The sequence below is a fragment of the Neovison vison genome, chromosome 7 (genome assembly GCF_020171115.1).
Source record: "Neovison vison isolate M4711 chromosome 7, ASM_NN_V1, whole genome shotgun sequence".
Taxonomy (NCBI): Eukaryota; Metazoa; Chordata; class Mammalia; order Carnivora; family Mustelidae; genus Neogale; species Neogale vison.
Genome location: NC_058097.1, coordinates 206,947,210 through 206,964,466, shown reverse-complemented (window position 1 = coordinate 206,964,466; position 17,257 = coordinate 206,947,210). Strand labels below are relative to the sequence as shown.

General features: G+C 52.2%; 1 protein-coding gene and 1 long non-coding RNA gene across 2 annotated transcripts; one reads left to right on the top strand and one right to left on the bottom strand.

Moving 5' to 3' along the window:
- Positions 1-549: 549 nt before the first annotated feature.
- Positions 550-11,323, bottom strand: C7H11orf24 (chromosome 7 C11orf24 homolog). Its single transcript, XM_044260045.1, has 4 exons — positions 11,218-11,323; positions 6,683-6,882; positions 2,681-2,854; positions 550-1,949 (listed from the first exon to the last, which is right to left on the bottom strand). The coding sequence occupies exons 3-4, from the start codon at positions 2,754-2,756 to the stop codon at positions 832-834; spliced, it is 1,194 nt and encodes a 397-aa protein (XP_044115980.1). The 5' UTR covers positions 2,757-2,854; positions 6,683-6,882; positions 11,218-11,323; the 3' UTR covers positions 550-831.
- Positions 11,324-11,569: 246 nt separating this feature from the next.
- LOC122914611 lies at positions 11,570-12,590 on the top strand. The gene is made up of 2 exons (XR_006385808.1): positions 11,570-11,724; positions 11,831-12,590. It is a non-coding gene; the product is annotated as an uncharacterized LOC122914611 (long non-coding RNA).
- The last annotated feature ends 4,667 nt before the right edge of the window (positions 12,591-17,257 follow it).

Here is a 17,257-nt window from a genome sequence, read left to right as displayed (position 1 = left end):
ATCATCCTGCTCGGGAGAGAGGGCCCTGGGTGCACTCAGGCCTGGGGCTCCCCTGCCTTCTGGGGTGACGTGGGGCAAGGTGCTAATAGGGACGGTCCCACCACACCGGCTGACTGGGTTTCCACGAGGCGAGTGCACAGTGTGAGCTGGGCAGGTTCACTGAGAATCCGTCCGAGCAGGTCCAGGCTGAGCGGCCACAACGGGCAGCTCACTGGCTTAGTGCATGGGACTCAGCTCTCTGGTGCCCAAATCCGGCTCCAAGCTTGCACCAGTGAACAATTCAGAAAAGGGACATCGGTGGGAAGGCCCTGTCTCCAGGGGGTGCCAGACATGCCCAGGGCCTGGGGCGCCTCTCCCCCCACCCACTGAGCACAGGCACGTTCGGAATTAACAGTGAGGCCCCAGGAAGGGCGCAGACACAGCAGACCCCAGACCCCGGTGTTAACCGTAAATGCTGATGAACATGAACCCCATCACGCGCGTCCCAGGAAGGCCCCCCGGGCGTGTGGCGGACAGGACACGACCTTCACAAATGGGGGGACAAGGGTCTGAATGGAAGGTGGTCATTGCTTTAATTCGGGTCGGGATCCACACGGGGGCCCTGCAGCCCCGCCCATGGCGCGATCGCTGCCCATCGCATGGACATGATTGTTTACAAAAATAAATACGAAAAAGCAGCCGCTCTCGAGTGATCGTGGACTTAATCCGACCGCGAGGAAATGTGCAGAGACGTCCGGCCTACCTCCTAATTGCACCAAAAGGATCTGGAAGCACTTGGTTTGGTCTCAGAGGCAACACGGCCGGAGGGGCGGGCTGGGCGCGCCCCGCCGCTCACATTTCCGAGTCCGCGTACATCCCGTTGATGAGATAGTCCACCTGCGTGTACTCCTTCTTCCTGTAGCTCTCGTAGGCTTGCAGGGCGAGCAGAACCACGACGACGAGGAACAGGGCCACCCCGAGGAAGAGCGCCGCCAGCAGGAAACCCTTGTTCACCAGAGACGGGCTGAGGGGCCTGGTGGTGACCACCACGTACTGGCCTTGGGTGCTGAGCGGGCACAGGTCTGTGGCTGACATCGTCGTGCTCCCGGGAGCCCCCGGCGGCGTCGGGGCGGAGGACGCTGTGCCAGGAGGGGTTTCAGGCAGCACGTGCTCGGGTGTCCGGGCTGTGCCTGGCCCTGCAGCCCCATGTGTTGATGGAGCAGGGCTCGGCCGGGTCGTGGGGGACGTGGCCTCCCCCTTGGGGGTCGGGCTGGTGGGGGGCACAGGTGCTGGCGCTGAGCTGGTGGTTGGCTCCTGGGCATGGGCTGTGGTGCTGGTCCCTGCTGTGGTGGCCGCGGGAGTCACGGATGGGCGGGTGGGCTCCGAGGCTGTGCTGGAGACGGTGCCTGTGGGCCCACTTGCCGAGCCAGCCGTGGGCCAGCCTGTTGATGCCTGGACGGCGGGGGCTTGTGTGGACACGTTAAGCACTTGGGGACCCGAGCTGGCCGTGGGACTGGCTGTGGAGTTGCCGGGGGTATGCTGGGAAGGGCTGTGTGTGCCCATCGGGGCGTGGGCAGTCATGACAGGCCCAGTGGTGGGCTGAGCGCTGGTGGCCAGTGTCGTCAGAGCTGCTGTCCCTGGCAGTGGACTGCCACTTGGCACCTGTGTGTGGGGGACACGGACGGCGGTGGAGGATGGGGTCCGCTGTGATGTTGCCGGGGCAGGGGGCTGGGGTGCCCCGGAGGCTACTTGTTCAGGGGAACCTTCCGTCCCCGCGTCTGTCCTGAGTGTTCTCCCTGCTGTGACTGCAGGAGAGCTGGCGTTGGCCACCGGGGTCCCTGTGGCCAATGGGACAGGAGAAGGTGTCACTGCGGTCATTATTTCGGATGTTCCATTAAGGACTCTGGTAACTGTCATCACAGATACACTTTTCTTGGCTGGATTATCTGTCTGGTTGAGGACTAAGTGCCCTTAAAGTCAGAAAAGGGAGAAAAAGATACCATCACTTTCCATCCTGTGCAGGGAGATGGCTCAGAGTGTCTTAGTTTGTGGCCTGTCAGTCTGGCCCGGGTGGCCTTTTGGCCTCAGCCCAGCGAGAACGAAGGAGGTGAATCGTGAACATGTTTCCCTCCTATCCTCCCCGTGAGCACACGCAGCCTGCTGCCCCGCAGAGGGGCACTCGGCACTTGGACGTAAGAACTCCCTCGTCCTCTGAACCAGAGCCCATTGAAGGCTCAAGAGCTTCTCTCCTGGGTCCAATTCCCAAAACATCAATCAGAGGGAAAGTCTCACCTCAGAGCTGTGATTCACCATTAACAAACCCCATCACACACATGCGCTTTAGAAACCAGTCACATCGTAAAACAATTCTTGGCTTTCTGGAAGGATTTGTGGCAGGAATTCCCGGAGATGGTCAGTGTGTGGCACAGAGCAGGAGTGTAATGAGATATATGATGTGTGAGCGGACGAATCCCCCAGTGAAGATGGGTTTTATAGGAGAAACTGTGCAGGGCCAAGCAAGTGACCTTGTCAGGACTCAGAGCTCAGAGGCCCAGTCCCCTGGGAGCTTTCTCCCCAAGCTGGCCCTAGGCGGCTCTGGGCCTTGCAACTCGCGGGACTAGGCCTGCACACATCCCGTGGGCTCATGGTGCTTCGGGATCACTGTGGGCCTGACCAGCAGTCACAGGGTTTTCTCACTTACGTGCATCCCGGGATGGCACTTGGCTCTCGGATAAGGACAAGGAGGAAATCCAAACGAGCACAAGGGCTGTCCACATCTTGTGGGTGAGCTAGGAGCCAGGCTGGGCAGTCCCTGGGGCTCCCAGCTGGCCGCTCCTCAGGCTGCTGGTGACTCCCTGCTGCTTGGCTGAAGGATCTGGTCAAGAAAGGTGTCTGGTCAGTAATGCACAGCCTCACCTGGGCCATGGGGCATGGTGGGGTGCCTGCCACGGAGGCTTCTAGAAGGTCTGGGCTGCAAACCGAGCTGAGTATTTTGACCAGGCCTGGAACCCAGAACAGTGTGATACCTCTCATCCACGGCGATCTAGTGACCTGCCCCACACCTGCATTTGACGGGTTTAGAGGACTCCTCGACCCACTTTCATTCTGCGTCTCAACCTTTGTAAGCACCCACTTTCCCACCCAGAATTCCTAGTGTGAAAGAGCAGAAGAGAAAGGGCCAAGACCTGACCATGCTCACAAGGCCGAGACCTTTTGATAACCAAGATCGGCCAAGGTCACATATCAGGCCCAGGGTATTTGTGTACACCCCACGACAGCTGACCTCACCTTTCACATGGGAGATATCGTTTAGCTAGCCGGCCAACTAGCCCCCATTCATCTACCTGTCCATCATGTGTCATCCATTCACCCATCTATTACCCCCCCAGCCCTCCATCAATGCACTCACCCAACAATGCACTCACCCAACATGCACCCATCATCCATCCATCTACCCACCATCCATCCAATATTCCCCGAGTGCCTGCTCATGGGCCGGGCAATGCATGTAGAACAAAAAGGCGAAAGCCACACAACTCTGTCCTCTAGGCAGCCTGCCATCCAGGAGGAAACACAGAAAAGAGGTCACTGCAAGCTTCTGCAAGCAGAGAAGAGAGGCGTGACTCCGTGCCTGGAGCAGGCAGGGGATGTGCACGGGAAGGCCTTGACATGTCAGTCGGAGGTCCTCTGTGTGGAGGCCCCAGAGGTGAGTGGGGGAGACAGGGTGCTGTGGGGCCTAGAGGAGGCACTGAATTCTGGTGGGTGGAGAGGCGTGGCCAGGGAAGGCTTCCTGGGAAGGCGACAGGTGGGCCATGTTCTGAAGGATGGATGGGACCCGCCTGGTGGGGAAGGTGTGGGGGAGGTGGGGCGGAGAGCGCAACAGGTGACAGCACCCGGGCCAGAGGCGGGGGGACAGCGTGCTGAGACCTGGGATCAGACCAGAGATTGGCGGGCCACCACTGGGCAGCTGGGGTTTGCGAGGGCGCCGAGGCCGGTGTGTCACCAGCACGGGAAGATGCTTGGGCAGGAGGGACAGATGAGGGGCAGGCGTGACAGGAGCCCAGCGAGGAGGCGGCAGGGGTAGCAACATGGGCAGAAGGGGACAAGGCCACAGGAGGCTGAAGGACTAGACCAGGGGGTGCCACTGCAAGAGACAGAGGTAGTAGCGAGGACCTGGTCACCTAGCTGCCTGCAGAAACTTCCAGAAATGCCACAACAGCTTGAGCCTCACCAAGAGGAGGACCGGGCCCAGCCAGACCTGGCTTCCCGAGCACACAGGGGTCTCTCCACCCTCACGCCGGGGCCCTCCAGTGTGCTGGTCCGCTGGTGTCCCTCACTGTAGGGGTGCACTAGGGAGCAGAGGAGCCCACTAGCCTCAAGAGTCCCATCACTTCACGCCCTCCTGGTCCTGGGTGGCCCCTAATCCTGTCCTGAGACCCGCGTGGCTGTCAGCAAGGTCCAGGTCCTCTCCGGACAATGATGCAGTCACACGCAGACATGCTTGGTCCCATGACTAAACACCTCATTTGAAAACAGGCCTGCTGGGAGTGGAGGGCAGGCGATGGCCCAGGGGCTCCCGAGGGCACCTGCCTGAAGACACCCAAGGCCTTTGGTCTTTCCAGTGGCCCTTACCACGAAGCTCTTGAGTTGCACAGGATGTCATGGAAGGCAGCGCTCGAGTCACACTAAGTGAAAATGTCCTGATCGGCTCCTCAGCTGGCATGAAGACTTCCTACTACCCTCAGTGGCCCCACACCTAGGCGGCCCCTGGTGATCGGGCCAGGCTCACCGTCTTTCCACAAGCCCTGAGTCATGAATGAATCACCTTCATGCATCCCCATCCTGGCCCTGATCCGCATGCCACCCCACAGCTTCCAGAAAGATCCTTGGAACCCACAAAGGTGATTCTGTCTCCACTGCTCAGACCCCACACTATCCCAGGATAACCCCAAAACTCATGAACACGGCCAAGGAGGCCTTCAAAATCTGGCCCAGCTACCTCTGCCCCACAGGCCCGGCCCCATGGGGCAAGTGGAATTCCTGCAGTTTCTAGCCCTGCACCAGGCTTAGCCACCAGTGTGCCCCAACAAGCCCGTCTGGCCCTGCTGGGAGCTCCACCAAGCAGCCCCTGCATGGCAGAGAGAGACGTGTAGAGAGTGGCCGCCCGGTGGCTTTCTGGCTCCTGTGATCAGAGGGGACTGTGGGAAAGTAGCCCCACGACAGGAAAACCCTTCAAGCACGGACTCTTCCAGAAAGCTGGCGCTTTCCTTGATGGTTCTCACCCCTTTGCAAGAGTCCCCAGCTTTATTCTAGTTTCCAGCTGTGCCTTCCATCCAAAACTGTCCGTAAGGGCTCCTGGGAGCTTAGAGGTCTAGAGGACTCAGCCAGAAGCTACCAATCTGCGTCTTTTCTTTTCTTTTTTTTTCTTCTTCTAGATTTTGTTTATTTATTTGACAGAGAGATAGAACCAGAGAGGACAAGCGGGGGAGGGGTGGAGAAAAAGGGAGAAGCAATTCTCTCTGCTGAGCAGATAGCCCAGCGGGACTTGATCCCAGGACCCTGGGATCATGACCTGAGCTGAAAGCAGACGCCCAACCGACTGAGCCGCCCAGGCGCCCCCGCATCTGTTTTCTAGAGTGCAAAAGACATTCTTTGTTCTGACAGAAACAAGTAGGGGGCAGGGTGGGGAGAGAAGACACAGACCAATGCCATAGACGAAAGAACTGAAACTGGAAGGTTTTGGGAACAAAGAACCCACACTCCCCATGAACTGAGGCAACGCAGCTGGCGCTCAGTGACTAAATGTATTTAAATGGCTCTTTCTTTGGCCGCTCACATCTACTGAATGTATTTAAAACGCTAGCACTGCCGGGCCCAACATGCTCCCTGCACGGCTCTGGGCTCCGCCGGGGGTGGGGAGGATGACGTGACCAGGCTTCCTGCATGCACCCCGGGCACTAGTGCCATCTGCTGCGCCCTCGCTACAAATCTCCAGGCCAGAGTCAGCAAACTTTTTGTGTAAAGAGCTAGACAGCAAATATTTTAGATTTTATGGGCCATGCCGTCTCTGTCTCAGCTACACTTGTGAACAATGGGTGTGGCTGTGTGCCAATAAAACTTTATTTACAAAAACAGACAGGAGGCGGGACTCGGCCCACGGGCCATAGTTTGCCAACCCTGCTCTAGCACTGGAAGGAACTCCAGAGCGGATAATCGAGCTTAGGGAGAGAGGAACTGAGTCACAGTGCTGAATGGATTTCCTCCTTTTCTTTCAGCTCCTCATGCGGAACAGACATGGACTGGACTGTCTTGCTGGTGGTCTGGGGACAGACTCTGGCTTCTCTCCTCCCAGAATGACTGCTGCCGGGCGGCTCCTCACCCCCCAGCCCCAGCATCGGTGAGGGGCAAGCACTGCAAGATCTCAACACCAGGCCCAGAGGAAACCTCCTGCGGTTTGGGAGCCTGTGTCACCAGAACAGCAGAAGGCCACAGAGGACCACGTACTCCCAGCCCCTCCTGTCCGTCCTGCTCCTAGCCCCGCCCTCCTGGTCTACCTGGGAAGGGAAAACCGCTGTCCCTGAAATGCCACAGAACAGGCCGCTCTGGGCTCTGCTGTCTGTCCTTTTCCCCCACTTTGCAGCGAAGCCCTTGAGGGGCCCTCTCAATGGTGAGCAGGTGGCCCTGCAGGGCCATGGACACTCACCAGATGCAGCTGCTCAGGGCAAGCTCCCACGCTGGGCCCTTGTCCTCCCCGGAGAGCGGCGGGCTTGGCACCATGTGCTTGCGGGGCGAGGTCTGGCTTTGCAGGAGGTGAGAGCAGCCTCCAGGAGCACTTGCAGGCCACGGCATGCTTTGTGCCCACGTGGGACATGGGCAGATGCCCCGCTCTGGGAACAGACGCATCTACAGTTCAAAAAAGAGTAAATACTCCTTAGGTAAAGCAGAGAAGGGCAAAGCCCGGGGAGGAGGGAGTCACTGGCAGAACAGCCTTAAATAGACCGTTGTGCTGGGAGACTGACAATGTCTATTAGAACTTTCAATGTTGGGCGCCTGGGTGGCTCAGGGGGTTAAAGCCTCTGCCTTTGGCTCAGGTCATGATCTCAGCGTCCTGAGCTCGAGCCCCACATCGGGCTCCCTTCTCCCCCCACCCCTGCCTGCCTCTCTGCTTACTTGCGATCTCAAATAAATAAATAAAAATCTTAAAAAAAAAAAAAAAAAAGAACTTTCAATGCCAACACTTGTCAATGGAGCGCTTTCTACTGCTGGAATTTCTTCCAGGGAAGCAAGTGGACGGATGTCTAAAGATGGAGGTCTAAAAAGATGTTCATCGGGCGCCTGGGTGGCTCAGTGAGTTAAAGCCTCTGCCTTCGGCTCGGGTCATGATCTCAGGGTCCTGGGATCGAGTCCCGCATCAGGCTCTCTGCTCGGCGGGGAGCCTGCTTCCTCCTCTCTCTCTCTGCCTGCCTCTCTGCCTACTTGTGATCTCTCTCTGTCAAATAAATAAATAAAATCTTTTAAATAAATAAATAAAGAAATAAATAAAAAGATGTTCATCGTGGCGTTATTTATAACAGCAAAACAACTGGTGTGGTTATAGATATGGCCCCACCCACATATCAAATACTATGGCAGCTGTTCAAAAAATATATAACTTCCGGGTGCCGGGGTGGCTTGGTCGGTGGAATGTGTGGCTCTTGGTCCCAGATTGTGAGTTCGAGCCCCGCACTGGATGCAGAGATTGCTTAAAAATAAAGTCTTAAAAAAATATATAGCTTTCTCTTTATTGACACGGGCCACATGTACCAATAGATGAAAAAAAGCAGGTCATACAACAGTATATGCACCAGGACTCTCTTTTTATTTAAGCAGACATTTGTTGGGGCGCTGGATGGCTCAGTCAGTTAAGCATCTGCCTTTGGCTCAGGTCATGGTCCTGGGGTCCTGGGATTGAGCCCTATGTCGGGCTCCCTGCTCAGCGGAAAGCCTGCTTCTCCCTCTCCCACTTCCCCTGCTTGTGTTCCCTCTCTCGTTGTCCCTCTCGCTGTCAGTTAAATAAAGAAAATCTTTTTTTTTTTAAAGATCTTATTTATTTATTTGACAGAGAGAGATCACAAGCAGGCAGAGAGGCAGACAGAGAGAGAGGAGGAACCAGGCTCCCTGCTGAGCAGAGAGTCCGATGTGGGGCTCGATCCCAGGACCCTGAGATCATGACCTGAGCCGAAGGCAGCGGCTTAACCCACCGAGCCACCCAGGTGCCACTAAATAAAGAAAATCTTTAAAAAAATAAATAAATAGACATTTGTTAAGGGATCTGGAGAGATTTACACCAGAGCATTAATGATAGTTATGCCTGGGGAACAAATTTACTGGTGACTTTCATTTTCCAGCATATAAATAAATATATATATATATATATATATATTTATATGCTGGAAAATTTATTTATATATATATTTATATATTTTATTTATATATATATATATATATATATATATATTTTAATATATTTATATATATATATATATATATTTATATATATATAAATAAATATATATATATAAATAAATATATATATATATATATAAAATATATATATATATTTTTTTTCCTTGCACAAGCATTTTGGAAAACATTTCGACCCATGAAGGAAAACGATGTCTGATTTTCTTCAGGTATTTTAAGCTGCAGGGGCAGAAAGGCACAGAGTAACCCTGCTGGATATAGTTTTTCACATGTAGATTTTAATGATTTAGAGAAACTCCATAATTTATGTATCAGGAACTTCATTCTTCTACGAGCCAGCCACAACTTCAGAGGAATCAGGAGGACAGTTGTAATGCAAAGACAGTAACCAGCATAAATGTTTCTCTCCCTGGTGACTATTTAATGGAAACTTGGGAGATTAATAGCGCCTCACCTCCTTAGGAGGTGGGGATGTGTGAGGACCCCCATGGGCTCACTCTCTAATACAAACTCCCACAGGTGTACACACAGACACACACATGCACACACGCATGTGTGCAACCGCACACACAGTTACAAACACATGTGGGTGCACAGACGGAGCGTTTCTAAGACTATGTCAAAGAAACTCCACAAGTTTCTCCAGAAACTTCTACCAGACACCATCACTGCTTATGCACTCCCAGCCCCTGGCGCTGGTGGTCACTCCTACAGAGATGGGAACTGGCCACCCATAGAGTCCAGAACAGGCCCTCGTTGGGCCGTGACTTCATCTGTCTGGAAGGTTCTGCCTCCACTTTCCAAAAGCACATTCTAAATGTCAAGATTCACATGTGAGGACCTGCGCTGAGCTGATTCACAATGGACAAACCATGAGCAAGATTTAAATGATACTCCGTCCTGCAAAGGCTTCCCAAAACTTTAAGCGAAGGGCCGGCCAGTCATTCTCATTATTAGGGTGCAGGGAGACTAGGTAGCTCGAGGCCTCAGACTATAATAGATGGAAAGAAAAGAGACCGCTGGTGCAAGAAGGGAATAAACAAGAAAGAATGAAGTTATTATTAAATGGAAGACCCACAGGTGGAGAGACAGGGGCTAGGCTGCTGTGGGGATCTCCTCTTTTTCAGCGGTCAGCTCCCCACAAGTTTCGCTGGGGGAGCACCCCGAACCAGGTGACCCTCCATCAGAAAGGCACCCCCAGACTGTGGCCCTAGGTGTCAACTTCCTGATCCTTATCTGGTCCATGATCTCAAGATAACTTCCAATACCCCTTGTCTCTGAATTATTATGTTCCCAAACTTGGCTTGATTTTTTTTTTAAGATTTTTAAAAATTTATTTGAGAGAGAGAGAGAGAGCAAGAGCAGGGGGAGCTGCAGAGGGAGATGGAGGAAGCAGGCTCCCCACTGAGCAGGGAGCCCAACATGGGGCTTGATCCCAGGACCCTGAGATCACTACTCAAGCGGAAAGCAGATGCTCAACCAACTGAGCCACCCAATTACCCCTTGGCTTGAGTTTTACAAAAACTCTTTTAGGAACCTGTTATATGCCGAGTGCTGTGCGCTGATTACATGGCCGCAGACTCTGAATGGCTGCCTTCCTCCTGGCCTAGACTGTTCCCAGGATCTTATACAAGTAACCCTTAGGCTTGGTAAGGGATTATAGGTGTCACCCCCACATTCCGTCAGTCCAGAAAGATCTAAATCAGCAGCAGCATGGCCTGGGCCCCTACCCCAAGCTGGACAAGCTTTATACAGCAAGGAGCAGGAAGTGCAGAAAACAAATACAGGGCAAACCCTAGATACCTAATCCCAGCACCTCACCTGGCTGAACTTTGGCAGCAGAACCCAAGGAACACAGGTGTGTGGTTTTGCATATACAGACATTGCCCTGTGGTCTAAAGGACGTGTCTTCGTGGCAGATGGGAACTGAAGTGGATATCATCCTAATTACCCTGCTTGCTTCTGTAAGTTTAAGTTCTGTAAGTTTCTGCACCTTTTTGTATCACAGCTAAATGCTGATCAAAGGCTAGTTTTCGCTGGCACTGTGGGCAAATCTGGCATTCCCTTGTCCATGAAGCAAGTGCTGTCTATAGGTGGAAAATTCGTATTTTAAATACTTTCCTCACCGATTTCAGGGAAATTTTTAAAGATGCTTCCTCCAGGCGGTAAAAATAACTGCATGTTGGGATAGGCAGATTTCTAAGCATGTTTATGTCTTAGGGCAAACCATGTGGATGCTGATTCCGCCTCTCAGCCCGATGGTGAGCTGCACACAGTAAGCAGCCACCGGGCTCCCACGAGGGAGGGAGGCAGGCGGATGGAAAGGCACAACCCCTCCCAGGTGGAGGGCCTGGGGAAGGCCTGGGTCACCTAAAAAGCCAATTCTTTCTTGGAGGGCAGCACTCTGGGGCCCAGCCTTGCCCCGGGAAAACCTTTCAGTTCCCCGCGCATTTGGGAGTGTCCCGACTCTCCCACCCTCCGCTCCCAAACTCCAACGAGCCGGGCCTCTCCCCGGGTTTGGGATACCCCCTGCAGCCCTCCTCCTCCCTCCGGCCTCTCAGTCCTGCATCGGTGCCCCACCTGACTCCCTCCGTTCCTTCCTCCCTCCTGGCCTCCTCGTCTTGCACCTGTGCCCCCACTGATCTTTGCCAGGTCGCCCTCTGCCTCTTGTGCCCCCATTCAAGCCTCCTCCTGCCCCCACCTCCCTCCTTCGCTCGCAAGCCGGTTCAGGGAGCCGTGACAACAGCTCCCTGGACCGCGGCGCGGGCCCCTTACCCGGGCGCGGCAGGCCTGCGGCGGCCGGGCGGCCGTCGGACGGCTTGGAGGTACCCGCGGCCCGGCGTGGAGACGTGGCCGGCAGCGGAGCAGAGCACCCGAGCCAAGACTGCTCAAGGCAGCCGCCCCAGCTCGGGCCCCGCCCGGACCGCCCCGGAACTGACGTCACCGGAGGCGGGCCCTAGTGGGCGGGGCAGCTCCGCCCGGAGCAGGGAGGGGCCCGCGGTGCCAGGAGCCGCCGAAAGGGAGCCGGAAGCGAGGGGCGTGGCCGTCCTCAGGCTCCGCCCACCGCGGGGCGGCTCGGACTCCGTCGAGCTCGTGGCCGGAAGCGGCCGGGAGCCGCTGTTTCGGGCTGGCGTGCGGCGGAAGTGGTGGTGCTCCGCCTCAGCAGCTGGCCTGTGGGAGCTCGGACGAACGCCGACAGCGCGCAGGGGCCCGAGCCCTGGGATGGCCCACAGTGCCGCCCTCCTCCCTCCCACTCAGCCCAGCCCCCTGGGGGTCCAGTCGGTAAGGAGTCGTGGGGGGGGTGGCCCGCGTGGCCCGCGCGGGGTTCCGTGTCTGACCTGCAGGTTCAGTGCGACAGCTCTGTGGGGGCTTCGTGCCTCTTTCACAGACTCAGAAGCGGAGACTCCGTGTCCAGCAACTGTGAGACGCCGGGTAACGACGGGGCCGCATGGAGCGCGAGGAACGCGCGTAGGACTTGACCTAGAAGTAGGCTTTGCGAATGACTACTTGTGTGACCGAACCCCGCTCTGGGTAAAGCTCCCTGGGGACCCCCAAGTCCGAAGGAAGCCTGTCTGCGAAGGATGGTCTCCTGGGAAGGAGCCGAAGGCTTTCTTTTCAGACCGCCGTGTAGCCTGTCCTGGGGGTCCTGGGCTGAGAGAGGAAGCCAGACGGTGTGTGAAGAGGAGGTCACCTCCCTGCTCGGAGCTCTGGGAGCGCCTGAAAGGCAGTTGAGAGCCAGTTGAGAGGCAACAACCCCAGTTCGACCTCCTCCTTTCAAGTTGTGTAGAACTGCACTGCGCACGCGAGTTCGCCGGGACCCAGGCCAGGTCGGGGGCTTTGCGAAGACAAGATGCTTTTGCTTTGAGTTTGCTCTGATCTGCCCAACTCGCTCAGATCCAACAAGGGCAGCACCTGTGTTCAGGAGAAAATATACCCTACCCAATGGCCGGTTGTAGTTCTGCGCCTGACTTCCTCAAAAATCAGTTTCTATGGCTGTTCTCCTCTTCGGTAAAATCAGGACAATTTTTACTGCTGAGGCTGAAATTAAAAAGGTAAAGACACACGCCTCCTTGAAGACTTCCTAGTCTAGGGAACGGTCTGTTGGCCCTGTCTGCTCTTGTCAATAAAATTTTATTGGGATACGGTTACACCTTTTATATATTGTCTAGGCTTTTGCACTGCAAGGACAGAGTGGAATAATTGCAGTAAAAACTGTATGACCTACGACACCTGAAATACTTACTGCCTGGTCCTTTACAGAAAATATTTGCAAGTCCCCAGCCCGAGGTGTTACTAGAAAATGGTTTTCAGATGACACTGGTACTATGTCACCATGATGGTCCAGAAGACAGGGAAATTCGTTCTCTTGTAGAGGAATCTTGCATCTTTCCAGTGAATTGGGGTTACCTGGAGCCTCATGCCAAGCATAGCTCTGGGAGCTGCATAGCTGCTTCTGCAGAGTATTATGAAGAGTAGGGAGCAGGGCTCTGCGCTGCTGTTGATGGTAGTAGATTGTGTTAAGTGAAGGCTTTTCTCTCAGGGTACAGATTATCTCGGGTGCTTTCTATGCAAAAGAGCTAATAATAGCTCTTAGTTGTTCTTAGTTGTGGAATTACGTTATTATTTGAATATACTCCATGCTCTGGAGTAACCCTGCCTGGCTTCAAACTCCAGCTCCACTTTTTAGCTTGGTGACAGTGAGCAAGAGGTTTAGTCTTTCTGTGCCTCAGTTTTATCGTTACTTATGGTAGTCCTGTTCAGCCAGGTTTCCATGAAGACGGAATTAGTGAATTCTGAACCATCACTCCTGGGGGAAAAAACATGGGCAAAAATTTCCCTTCATGCTCAGCCCTTCATTGTCATTATTAATCGAAGCTTCCTTTTTACTCCATAAACAGAAAATTAAGGACATAAAAATTATGAGAATTTGTAGAAGAAAAAGATCGGTAATGATGAGGATAGAAATATAATTCTGTATGCATTATTGGGCTGCTGTTCCTGACCCATCACTTATAGTGTTGAGAAATACTAAGTTTGGGGGCTCAGTGGGTTAAGCCTCTGCCTTCAGCTCAGGTCATGATCTCAGGGTCCTGGGATCAAGCCCCACATTGGGCTCTCTGCTTCGTGGGGAGCCTGCTTCTCCCTCTCTCTCTGCCTGCCTCTCTGCTTGTGATCTCTTTCTGTCAAATAAATAAATAAAATCTTTTAAAAAAATACTAAGTTTGGCAATCTCCTAGCTAATTACCCAAAGGAAGTGAAAACATGTGCACCCACAAACACATGCATGAAAATGTCTACAGCAACTTTATTCACAATTGCCAAAAGCCGGAAACACTCAAATGACAATCAGTGGGTGAGAGGATATAACAATCAGTACATCTATGTAATGGACTACTACTCAGCCATAGAAAGCAGAATTACTGATAACAGTCACCAACACTGAAGCGTCTCAAAAGCATTAAGCTAAGAGAAACCAACCAGACAAAAGAAACTATTGTTGAGGAAGGTCATTGAGAGGAGGTGACCTCGGGTTGAACTGTGAGCTAGAGCCGGGCGCTCAGAGGCTACTCAGCTTCTGTCCTTGGAATGTGGGTTCTGCTTGCCTTTCCCTCTCTTAGAGGCTGCTGCAAGGATATAGGCTTGAGATAGTGACGTGATGTTGAGAATACCTGCACGTTTATGGTCCTGAACCTGGTTAAGGTCTCTCTCTCTCTAAACTTCCAAGATTCAACAGCCGGTGTACGGATTCATTCACATTGTGGCCACTCCAGACAAGCCTCATATGTAAGTTCCCTTCACTTATTAAAACTGCCACCTACCAACCCAGAGTGGTCTTTCTCTTTCTTTGGTCTCTTCCTCCCCTCTGCATTTTGGGGCCAATTTCAGATTATACACAGGAAGCTCCCAAAGAAGTTACAAACCAACATCTACATACAGTGATTCCATGTATATGACATTCATGAAAAGACAGAAGTATAGAGACAGGAATCGATAGTCACCAGGGTATAGGAGAGGGGACAGGAATTGACTTTGACTTGCCAAATAAAGCGTAGGCTGCCCAACTAGATTTGCCAAATCTGGCAACTCTAGATTGGCTAGGAAGGAGCCTAAGAGAATTTTGGGGGGATGACGGAGGTATTATGTGTCTTGATTGTGGTGACAGTGGCAGGACTGAATACATTTCTTACAAGTCATGAAAATGTGAGTTTTACTGAATGTAAACTATGCCTCAATACATTTAACTGAAAAAACAAATGCTCTGCTGTAAAGAAAGGTGAAAATTAAAGAACAGTTACATTAGCGCACGTGTATGTATAAGGAGAACTGAACACTTAAAATGGATGCATTTTGCTGCATATAAATTACCCCAATAAGTTTGGGTTTTTTTTTGTTTGTTTGTTTGTTTTTAAGATTTTATTTATTTATTTGACAGAGAGAGATGACAAGCAGGCAGAGAGGCAGGCACAGAGAGAGGAGGAAACAGGCTCCCTGCTGAGCAGAGAGCCCGATGCGGGGCTCGATCCCAGGACCCTGAGATCATGACCTGAGCTGAAGGCAGCGGCCTAACCCACTGAGCCACCCAGGCGCCCCATAAGTTTGGTTTTTAAAAAGTTACACTAAGGATAAAAAAACTGTCACTTCATGGGTGCCTGGGTAGCTTGGTTGGTTAAACATCTGCCTTCAGCTCAGGTCATGATATTAGGGTCCTGGGAACTAGCCCTGCTTGGACTCCCTGCTCAGTGGGGAGCTTGCTTCTCTCTCCCTCTGCCCTCCCCCTACTTGTGTGCTCTTTCTTTCTCTCTCTCAAATAAATACCTAAAATCTTAAAAAAAAAAAGTGTCACTTCAAAAAAATTTTTTTTAAGATTTTAGGTATTTATTTGACAGAGAAAGAGAGAGACAGCGAGAGAGGGAACACAAGCAGGGGGAGTGGGAGAGGGAGAAGTAGTTTTCCCGCTGAGCTGGGAGCCTGATGCGGGGCTTGATCCCAAGCCCTGGGACCATGACCTGAGCCAAAGACAGACGCTTAACCTACTGAGCCACCCAGCTCCCCCATAAGGTTTTTTTGTTGTTTTTTTTTTTAAAGACAAGCTTTCATTATTTACATGAGATATAATTAACTACCTCAAATGTCTAAAAGAGTTGATTAGAAGTCACTTAAAAGGGTGGCTCAGTGGGGTACAGCCTCTGCCTTCGACTTGGGTCATGATCTCAGGGTCATGGGATCGAGCCCCACATCAGGCTCTCTGCTCAGCGGGGAGCCTGCTTCCTTTCCTCTCTCTCTACCTGCTTGTGATCTCTGTCAGATAAATAAGTAAAATCTTTAAAAAAAAAAAGTCAATTAAAAGCTATAAGAACAAAAGAAAAATTTGTAAGAGCAAGTCAATCATCTGTCTGGATGCAAAATAAATACACGTCAGTAGATTTCTTGTATACCAACAGTAACAAGCTAAAACATTTTTTATAATTAATTAATTAATTGAAAGTAGACTCCACACCCAATGGCGGGGCTTGAACTAACGACGCCAATATCAAGAGTCACATGCTTTACCTACTGAGCCAGCCAGGCACCCTTAAAAAAATTTTAACATCCGTTACTCTGATAACAAAATTATAAAATACCTAGGGATACATTAGTACAAACATTCAGGACTTACACAGGCTTTCTGATTTGCTTTATACGGAGAACTTAAACTTGAATAAGCGAAGAGGTGCATCACGTTTCTGGACTGAAAAATGAAATTTCATAAGATGTCAATTTTCCCAAGTTAATCCACAGGTTTAATGCAATTTTTTAAAGATATTTATTTATTCATTTGCCAGAGAAATAGAGGTCACAAGTAGGCAGAGAGGCAGGCAGAGGGAGAGGGGAAAGCAGGCTCCCTGCCGAGCAGAGAGCCTGATATGGGGCTTGATCCCAGGACCCTGAGACCATGACCTGAGCTGAAAGAAGGGGCTTAACCCACTGAGCCACTCAGGTGCCCAGGTTTAAAGCAATTCCTTAAAAAATAAAACAAAACAAAAAAAAAACCCAAATCCTCATTTTGTATTCTTTTGGAACTTGAGAAAATAATTCTAACGTTTGGGCAGCCTCCTGGTCAGTCAGTAGAGCACGTGACTCTAGATGTCAGGGTCATGAGTTCAAGCCCCATGTTGGGCGTAGAAGCTACCAAAAAAGGCCCCATGCCTTGAAAAATGCACATGAAGTTGCTTCTGTTCCTCAGCATCAGGGAAGACGAGCCACCCTCTACCGCTCCTGGGCACTGCCTTCTACCAACCTCCGCATCCCACCTCTGATGGCATCAGGCCACTGTCATCCCCCATCCCTCCTTTGATATCATCAAGGGGGCTTCCATGGTTTGTGTGCTTGATTCAGAGTCCTATCTGAATTATTGTTCGGGTCCATTTGTTACTTGAACCACAATATCAGGACCCTGTCATGTGCAGAGGCTCTCCACTCTTGAGCCATCCTTCCAGCTAACCGACCTCATTACTCTCACTGCACCTGCCCATGAGCCTCACCCTACCTGTAGCCCGTTCCCCTCTCTGCTTTCTTGCCCTTTACCCTGCCATCCTCCAGCTGGGATTCTGCGATCCAACAAGCAAGTCACCCTAATGCAACAACTTCAACTTCCGTGTTCTTCAGCTTGCCCATATGGCAACACCACGTCCCTGGATGAGTCCAGCGGTCTACCTCTTTCCTGCCTACACCTGGGTGCTGAAGAAGACCCGTGGCGTCCAGCCTTGGCAGGGCCCTCTGGGCTGCCAGAACTCCCACACTTTCCTGGGAGGCCCTTTGCTTCTACTTCCTTCCA